Source organism: Orycteropus afer, unplaced genomic scaffold (genome assembly GCF_000298275.1).
Source record: "Orycteropus afer afer isolate SDZICR_OR568_19922 unplaced genomic scaffold, OryAfe1.0 scaffold00015, whole genome shotgun sequence".
Lineage (NCBI taxonomy): Eukaryota > Metazoa > Chordata > Mammalia > Tubulidentata > Orycteropodidae > Orycteropus > Orycteropus afer.
In genome coordinates this window covers 12,034,037-12,044,149 of record NW_006921602.1, presented here as the reverse complement: position 1 = coordinate 12,044,149, position 10,113 = coordinate 12,034,037, and the positions used below count along the sequence as shown (strand labels likewise).

The following is a 10,113-nucleotide window of genomic DNA, read 5'->3' as shown; positions in this document are numbered from 1 at the left end:
GAATTTTGTTAATGTGCAAAAATCTAACTCTGCTTTTTAAGCAAACAAAAGGAACAAAAACATGGCAGCATTCCAATAATCAAATGCCAATAAAAATGGCAACAGTACAAAGATCAAAGCAAATCTCAAACACAGCATTTTTATAATTAGAACACCATGCAATGATTTGTTTTTAGCAAGAACAAAAAGCTTAATTAACAGGTAAAAGGAGGAAATCAAATACTGCATTATACTGAATACTAACCTAAGTAGCCATATATTAATCTTACAAACTCCAATGTCATAACTACTTGCTTTTAAATAAATTTAAACCTAATTTTTAAAACAAATGCCATTCAACAAACCTAATTGGAACAAATATGTTTATGCAAATTTACATCATAGAGTACCAGAGTAAACAGGAGACATTAGTCAAAATTGAAATAAGTTCTATTCTTTTTCATCATCTGTGTGATCAGGTTGCAAAGGACGTGTTCTGTTGAAAGAACAGAGAATTTCAATAGTCACTCAAATATCAACTATTTAAACAAAAAAAAAGTAGTTAAAAAATCTATGTACATAGGAGCATCAATAGTGCATTGAGTCTGGTCGAGTGAATAGAAATAAGGGAAAATTAAACTCCATTAATTGACAAACCAACAAGTTTCAAGTACTATAGCAACAAAAGTTTTAACAACTTATTTTGCCTATTAATTAGCAGAATCAGTGTTTCCCCTGACGGATATGTTCCATTTTTATTAAAAAGGGAATCTTTGTTTCTATGGCATCTTTCAACAGGTTGCTAAATGAATTGATAAACAGTATAATCCTACAGCAAGAACTTTTTTGGATAATAGAAAGCCAAAAAAATAAAATAATAACTAATGTACTTGAGCAGAGAAAACATATGGACAAGTTGTCATATTTAACAGTATATACTTCTGAACAATATAAATGTTTTACTTAGATTAGAAAAATCCAAAAATTGTTTAAGTTTCAAATGACAGTCATAGATTAGAAAATAATTTACATTATCCAAAGCCATTTTTGTATTTCATATACTTTTTCTTGAGAAAATTCTATTAAAACATATTGTATTTTTGTATGTAATGCTCACTTGTAAATAATGCACCCATAGGAAACTTAACATAGGAGGGTGTTGAGCAGTTTGCAAAAACTGTATAATGCCTGCATTATTTGTGTAAAAATATGGTAATTGTAAATCAGATTTCTTATTTTAGTCTTGGAGAAGTTCTGTGGACACTATCCTAATATTCTTAGTTTTCAAATCAGATCTAGTAGGTCATAGAGCTAGGCAGTGAAAGAAGGAAGCTAAAATTCAGATATTTGGACTCAGTGTAAAGTTATCATTGATTCACCTACTATTAGATTACAGAGAGCTCTTCATTGTATTTTCCTGGAAGATAAATCACGTTATCAAATTAACACTGTCATGATCCAAACTTCCTTTTTGCAAAGGTCTGGTTTATTTTACACATCATGGTTCATTAAGGTAGGTAGTGTTTCTTGATTCTGATTTCCCCCATAGAGCTGATGAACATTTACCCTGCCTTTGGGAGAAAAATAAGGCCACAAGAATAACCATATATCAGAATATGAATTAGGAAGTTTATAGCAGAAGTCCTCCAATAAATTCATTAACTATTTCAATAAAAGGGTAATTACAATTTCCCTAAACAAAGACAAATCTAAACAAAGGGCCTAAATGAATAATGTAAAACTGAGTTACTTAATTTTAGAAGAACATTATGATGTCACAGATTTTATTAAACCATGGATTAAAGTTCTTTAGAAGGATATATAATTTCTCTCCATGTGGTAGAAAGGTTTGTTCCTATGATGACCAGTGTTACAATCACATTTGACTATACTGGGAGAACAGAAGGGCAGTATTTGCACAGATAGCTAGCTCAGGGGGCAGGAATGCGTAGGAAAGGACACAGCAAAGAGGTAAAAATGGGGGGGGGGAGTGGGAAGAGAACTGTTACATTGTGGGGAATTACAGTCAATGTAATTTTGTTTGTCATGAAACAAAATGTGTATGAACTACTATATAGAAAATGAATTTGCTCTGTAAACTTTCACCCAAATCACAATGATTTTTTTTAACAAAACAACATATCAGTTTTTAAATTACAAAAAATATTCAAAATAATCATAAATAAAAAGCATTTCAAGATTAGTTGAAGTTGATACATTTTTAATCTTTGGAATCAAGGTAAATATGGTAGCTAAATGAATCTGGCACTCTTGTTGGGTAGGAATGTATGATGGAAAATGACTACCATTTGACTTTATAAACGAATAGGCAAGAATTACTCATTATAGTTGGATTTAGATTTGGAGTAGATTCCAATCCATCATTGCCCTGGCTCATGTCAAATATTACATAGAAAGTCAAATGCAATGTCAATCCAAAGCCCAAATGTAAATTCCCAAGAAAACAATGAAACCTTAGCAATGTAAAACTTTACCTAGAGGATGTCAGCATGAAAGTACTACAGCTAAATGAATACACCAAAGATTTACTAAAACATCTGGAGTATCCTTCCAATGTACATATAAATAGACTCATGGAAACTTTTTATATTACCTAATAGTGACATAGGCATTTGACTGCTAATCAGAAGGCTGTTGGTTCAAACCCACCAGCCACTCGGAAGGATGACTGGGCAATCTACTTCCATAGAGATACTGCTTCAGAAACCCAAGGAGGGGTTGCTATGAGTCGGATCTGACTCAGTGGCAATGAGTTTGGTTTTGGTTTAGTAAAAACTGAATCTCTATTCTATAGCCCCTCCTTTTTCTCTAGATCAAGATGAAATATATTCTTATTTTCAAGAATATTAAATGTCCAGATTTATTAAGTTACATTGAATGAAATCTTATTTTTAACTAATTTTACATGTTGTCACTCTCTCTTCAATCTTATACATGGAACTCCAGCAACTGTAATATTGGCATTCATTGTTTGTCAACTCCTTTAGATATTCTTCAAAATCATCAAATTTAGGATTCTCAACATGTGTCAGTAAAACAAGATGTTGAATTAGTAGATTTGGTGAAGGTCTATTTTTTCCTTGCCGCATGAAGGTCTATTTTTTCCTTGCCGCAATGGACTTGTAGATACTATTTGGACTGGATTTTAGAAGATGGGTGGGAGAAGTATAGATGTCTCTGGGCTGAGTCTCTTAACAATAGAAATGGAGAAAAAAGGAGAGGAGACCACAAGGACACTGGCTTTAGACTACTGAGCACGAGTGCTCACCTTGGTAGCAGCAACAGTACCTTCTGCTCCACCTGTGAACAAACCTACATGGGTAGGAGCTGTGCCAGAAGCCGCACCCCAGCCCAAGCACAGCCACCATGCCTCACTTATGTCTGCTTAGTTGTTGCACAGCTCATAAGGCTGGCTGCTCTGTGCATTGGAGGATTGCCGGGTCCTGACTGGTGCAAGGCAGCAACCGTTGTCTACCACCATGGCGTTCACTTGGTCCTGCCTGCTCACCTATTCCTGCCAATCCACTTCCTCCTCTCTGGCCAAGTACTTTGTTTTTGAAGCAAAATATTTACAAGGTATTTACAGGGTCTAGATATCATTACTAACCTAATTATTTTAAAAAAGGTTTCTGTTGTGTTTTTTTTCCAAGTGACGTATTTTTTCTAGATTCTTAAAAGTGATGTATGTTTGTTATTGACAATTAGTGATTATGAGAAGATTTTCACCCAGAGATAATTACTATTGATATGTGCTTTATTTTATACAGTATATATGCATATCATTTGCACAATAAAGATTGTAATTTTGTATCCAGAATTTTTGGTTAATATTTATCTGATCATTTTCCTGCATTAAAGCTTAAAATGATTTAATTAATTTCTTAAAAAGATTGCACAATAAACTTTGTGTGTATAGTTTTATCCCCACCTTATTTTTTTCTTAAGTATTCCTATGTATTACAGAGAAGTTGGAAAGAAAATATACATTGGTGATAGTCTTGGCTGTTTCTAGGTGGTGGGATTTCTGTATTTTCCAACGTTTCTACATTGGTTACATATTTCTTGTGGAAGTTTAACTAACAGTTTTTGTAGAGGTAGAGTTGATGGAATTCAATCTAGAATAAGCCAAAGTGAAAAAGTTTTTTTTTTTTTTTTTAAAGAAAAACTGTAAAAAGTAAACAGTGAAAATTAAAGAATAAAGACAGGAGAGTCATGGTTAATAATGTAGCACTTATCATCTGAATAGGAACTCATTCCTCTTTGAGTGAATGGAATGAGTAAAAATAATATCTTTCACTGATGTTTGATATTTGGGGGGTGACTTACAATAAACGATTTAATACAAGTTTTAAAAACCTTTGGTTTGTATTATTATATCAGCTTGAAGAGAAACTTCATAGTTACTCAATATTCCTTTTGTCCTCTATTTTCCAGAATATAAATATTAATATTCCAGAAAATAAAAACTTACTTTCTCTTTGCTTTTCCTAAGCCACTACTTCCTGCTTCTTCTGGAATCCGATTCTCTTTTTCTGAACCTTTAGAGGACAGACTGAAGAATTCTCCAATTCCTTTTTGCCATTTTGGAGTTGGGCGTACACAAACTGGATTCCCTCCTGCATACTTATTTTCAGCTGTAAAACATAAAAAAATATAACTAGATAACAAGAATATAGTTGCTATTCCTTTAATGGGAATTTAATACCTTCCTTTAATACCAAATTGTCAAGGACATTATGAAATGGTATTGTTATTGTTGTTGTTATGTGCCGTGGAGTCAGACCCTACTCATAGCGACCCCTCCTTGGGTTTCCGAGGCAGTATCACTACGGAAGTAGATTGCCCCATCTTCCTTCTGAGGAGTGGCTGGTGGGTTTGAACCGTCAGCCTTCTGGTTAGCAGTCAAGTGCCTTAGGCACTAGGCTACCAGAGCTCCATGAAATGGTATTATATCCATCTTAAAAAGAAAGAAAATGTGATATGATAAAGCTGTATTCAGTCAATAAAGCTCAATTCAATAGCTATCATTTAAACTAGAAAAATAGTATTAAGAATTTTTGCCACTGGAAAATATTTTTCATATTTTGTCCACAGCTATTCAAATACTCCTATGATAATACTAAAGTTTAATACACTTTTTCCTGCTGTAAAGGTGATACCATATAGTATGGATTGTCAAAATTTTGCTTAATAAGGTCATTTAGCTAAAGCATATATAAGATGCAAAATATACAGCAATGTCAACATTTCCACAAAAATTGGTTCCATTTCTCAAAGCACTTGGCTCCTTCCTTTTCAGCTCATAAAGTAAATCCAATGCCTGATTATATTTTAAGAATCATGTAGAGGGAAAATCCTTGCCCCTTTAAAAAAGTAACAGAAAACCAATAGAAACAAATTTATAGAGTTACTACATGTATCTATTACTTTAACATGTTTGTCTCAAACTCTAGCTATAACAGAAAGCCTACAAAAGTTGTTTCCATAAAGACTGCATGAGGTTATACTCCATGTACTTTTTCAAATATACAAATGGCCTTTGAAAAATAGTGTTTCTATGGTTCATAGTTTTTCTGAAGGTAACTTACAGAAATGCTTTCACTACTAGATAGTATAGAATAGCAACAGATAGTTCAGTACAGGATTCAAATCTAGCTCTGCTGATTTAGTTGTGTGACCTTTACCAAGTTATATAACCCTGTCTGAAATTTCCTCATCTTTGAAATGAGGATATTGTTAATTTCATACAGTTGTTTCTTGGGGTTAAAAATAAGAGATCTATAAAATGCCTAAAAGGGTGCCCAATACATGGTATCTATACATATTCACTAATGGTAAATTTATATGGTTCTGTGATTCAACAGTGAACCAGACAGTGAGATGTGGCCCTAATGGAATTTAGTTAAGTGCTTTGTTGTTAGTTGCCTTTGAGTAGATTCTGACTCATGGCAACCCATTTGTGCTAAGCTGAACAGTTGCACAGGGTTTTTGAGGTTGTAACTTTTCGGAAGCAGATCATTGGGCCTGTGAATTCTGGGTGGATTCAAACTGCCAACTTACTTAACCATTTGTGCAACATAGAGTATAATAGTTTCAATGCAGGTAAATTAATCTTTCATATTTTTGACTACTATTCCCTTTTATCTAAAGAGACTGAAAGAGTAAATATTTTCAAATGAAATGCTTGAAATATGGTGAAATTTTAGTTAACTTAAAAATCCATGAAGTCCTAGCACAGCCTTTCATATTCTTAATTAGACCTTGCGGAATTAATCTTCCTGCCTGCTCAACTTCTACTAAAAGAATGAATTACCAGATGGCACAGTATTTTCTCCTCTCCACACGCAGAAAGAGCAGCGTGAAGCTATTTCCTTTGCCTGGTTTTCCCTCCTACTCTCCCCAAGGCAGATCAGAAGCTGCAAAGTTGGAAACCACACACAAACACCACTTGAAGAAAGAACAAATGAAAGAAGAAAAACGTGCAGAAACAACAAAAATGATTACACTATGAAGACAATGTGATCACCACTATCAACATGGTGCTAATTCTTAATCTAGTGAGGGGTCACTTAAATAGCCTCTTACAGGAATAAAACTATCTGTCGATATTAGGAAAAATAAACGCTAAAACGAGAAAGAAAAAGTGGTTTGAAGTTAAACAGTGTGCGTTCATAACCCCAAGGCTTGCGATTCTCTTCCTGCCAACCCCACCTCTACCCCAGCCCGCCAAAAGGCCAGAGCTCCCTCATTATATCAAAGACTAAGGAAGAAATTCGGGCTTGAGGATCTCAAGGCAAATTCCAACAGGGGTCGGGGATGAGGGAACGGAAGGACTTGCGGGTCAGGACTGTGTGGTACCAGGCTTGATTCCCTTTTAGGAGGGTTCCTCTTAATCCAGGAGCTTGCAGGAACACATTTTACCTTTCCTGGACGAAAGCGAAGTGGAGTTAGTCGCAGAAGTGGAGGAACCAAGCACTTTTCTGGGGGCTCGAGAAGCCACAACTGCGAAGAGAGGCAAAGGAGGGCGTTAAGAAGAGGACAGTAGGTTCGTATACTGAGCCTCGGAACTATTCTTACCACAGCCCTCAACCTAGAGGCTTGGAAAAAAGAACCCCGTGATCCTGAGCAATCGGATAATCACCACAACCACCCTCTCGCCCTGCAGGGTAAAGGGTCCGGGCCGTTGTTTCTTGTGCGGCTGGCTGAGTTTAGCACAGAACCCAAGGGAGCCCCGGCCACTCCCGTCCGCGGCCCGACTTCTCTGAGGACGCTTAGCCCTCCACTACCGCGCTCGACTGCCTCACCTTTTCGGTAGGTGCCTGGGACACTGTCTGCTTTAGTCCGCACCATATTGAAACTGAAATAGATTAAAGTATTTAAATGCTTTCAGCCGAGGATGTTTCAGGGACAAGGAACCCCAAAACGAATCTCCCGCCACCGTTTATATTGGTCTCCTTCCCGCGCTCTTCACGGGCTCTCCTGAGCCACCGCTCCCATTGGTTCCACGCTGTACTTCCAGGACCAATCACGAGTGTCTGCGGTGACAGCCTCAAGACTCCACACAACGCCAATCCGTCCATCAACTCCTAGAGACTTGTGATTTGTAGCCGCCCCCGTTGGGCGGTACCAGGTCGTTTTCCAGAGGTGCCCAATGTGTGGGTGTTAAGGTTATGAACCCGGGAAATTATCCTGCTTGGAAAAGAAAACCCAGCAGACAAAGAGCGAATTCCAACATTTCTTCAAAAGTTGCTTCAGGGTTAAATCCATGATTGACTCTTGGAAGTGAAAGCTGAAATTAAGCGAATGTTTTGATACAAATCAAAATAAAGATAACTTTTCTTTTTAATACCCCAGACATGACGCTTTCTATAGCGTCCATACTAAAACGATTCTGTAGAGTTGGAGAAAAAGCTAATACAACATATTTACAGAGTTTTTCTATGTTTTTAAAGTGATGAGTAACCAAAAGAAAAACTGGATGATTTGTACATACATTAAAAAAAAAAAAAAAAAAAAACTCACTGCCATGGAGTTGATTCCGACTCATAACGACACCTCTTCGGCTTTCGGAGGCGGTAAATCTTTACGGTAGTAGATTGTCCAGTCTTCTTTCCCCGGAGTGGCTGGTGGGTTGGAACCCCCAACTTTCTGGTTAGCAGTCAAATGTCTTAGGCACTACGTCACCAGAGCCAAACTAGTAAAATGTTTTCTCCAGACCGATATGATTGATGTCAGAGCTATTTAACTTGTGTCCAAATATACTAAGGTTATGGACCTAACCCCTGATACACACTCTGGAATGGAGCTGGTAACTATTTTCTATCCCTGTTTCTGTTTTCTAATTACTCACAACATCCCTGGGGAGTTATTTCCACTTTCTGAATACTATCCATAGGGAGCTCTGGTGGGGAAGAGCCTAAGGCACTTGACTGCTAACCAGAAGGTTGGCAGTCCAAACCCACCAGCCACTCCTCCAGAGGAAGGTTGGGCAATCTACTTCCTTAGAGATACCGCCTCTGAAACTCAAGGAGGGGTCACTATGAATCAGAGATGACTCTACAGCACCTAACAATGTCCATTAGTAACATCCACCCTAGTGCCTTGGGATGTATCTTGTTAAATTCTCACTTGAAAGGCAACTCTAAAAGTGTGAGTAGTGGAACATTGATTTTCTCCAACAAATTATGTTTGAACTTCCAGAAAATAGGATACTAGGTACTTTAACTGGAATCAACAACTACTTTGTTACAAAAACAAACGATTTAGAAAACAGGTTAAATTAACATTATAATAGTAGGAAAAGTATTGAAGATTGCTTGTACTTTGGCTTTAACTACGGAGCCTAAGATTAGAGCTAAATTCCTACCAGAAAAATCAACAAGCCCCAGGGTATTCCTTTCTTCTTGGTCTTCCTGTCCCACCTCCCTGTACTAGGGTTCTTCAAGGTGCATAATTTCCTTTACAGTTAAAGTGTTGCTACATTAGGTCTGAATTACTTAACTGGAACTTATATCACACATCTTTGCAAAGATTGAGAAGTTCAGAGAAAATCTTTTCTGGTAATCCACTTGCCAAGTAAATTGCAAGAAAGAATTGCAAATATATCTTTGCCCACAGGGGCAGTCTATGTCTTACTACAGCTACGTTGTTTGTTTTTGTAGGTTTGTCTTTAATACACTTGATGACAGTGAAAGGTGCATGTTAGAGAAAATTAGGAAAAGAACAGTGACACCTAGTAAAAACCTATAATTTAAATGTTTGCTTTGCAAAAGTGCTTATCCTTTAAAGTTAAATAAAACCAGGGAGCTTGTGGTATGAACCTGAAATTTTTGAAAGCTTAGAGCATTCAAGAAAAGTTGCAGTATTTTGAAGAAAATTTGTGCCTAATTTTTTAATCAAAAGATATTTTTAAGTTATGTTAAATGAGTGTGCTTGCATCATTCAGGCAGAAAAGTGATAATGATTGTATGTGGCATTTTAACTAAAGATCACAATTATTAACAGTATTTATGTTAATCACAAGGATGTAGTAATTTCATCATAATATATATGATGTGCTAAATCCTGGCATACAAAAAGAAGTTAGCAGTTTAATTATGGAGATTGTATATATATGTGTGTGTGTGTGTATATATATATACATATATATGTACGTAAGTATACATATATATATGTATATATGTGTGTGTGTTTATGTATCTGAGGGAGTTCTGGTAGCATAGTGGCTAAAAAGCACTTGACTGCTAACCAGAAGGCTGGCGGTTCAAACCCACCAGCCACTCCTCGGAAGGAAGGTTGGGCAATCTACTTCCGTAGTGATACTGCTTCGGAAACCCAAGGAGGGGTCGCTATGAGTCGGGGCCGACTCGACGGCACATAACAACAACAACAACATATGTATCTGTATATATATGTGTGTGTAAACTCATGCCCTGAAGTCAGTTCCACTAATAGCGGCCCCTCCTCCTTGGGTTTCCGAGGCGGTATCACTACAGAAGTAGATTGTTCAACCTTCCTTCCGAAGAGTGGCTGGTGGGTTTGAACCGCCAGCCTTGTGGTTAGCAGTCAAATGCCTTAGGCACTATGCCACCAGAGCTCCCTGCACAGATATAG

General features: G+C 36.8%; 1 protein-coding gene across 1 annotated transcript; it reads right to left on the bottom strand.

Moving 5' to 3' along the window:
* Nucleotides 1–429: 429 nt before the first annotated feature.
* PCLAF (PCNA clamp associated factor) lies at nucleotides 430–7,350 on the bottom strand. The gene is made up of 4 exons (XM_007957848.1): nucleotides 7,305–7,350; nucleotides 6,922–7,002; nucleotides 4,472–4,634; nucleotides 430–475 (listed from the first exon to the last, which is right to left on the bottom strand). Exons 1-4 carry the CDS (start codon nucleotides 7,348–7,350, stop codon nucleotides 430–432), a joined length of 336 nt encoding a protein of 111 aa, XP_007956039.1.
* Between the last annotated feature and the right edge of the window lie 2,763 nt (nucleotides 7,351–10,113).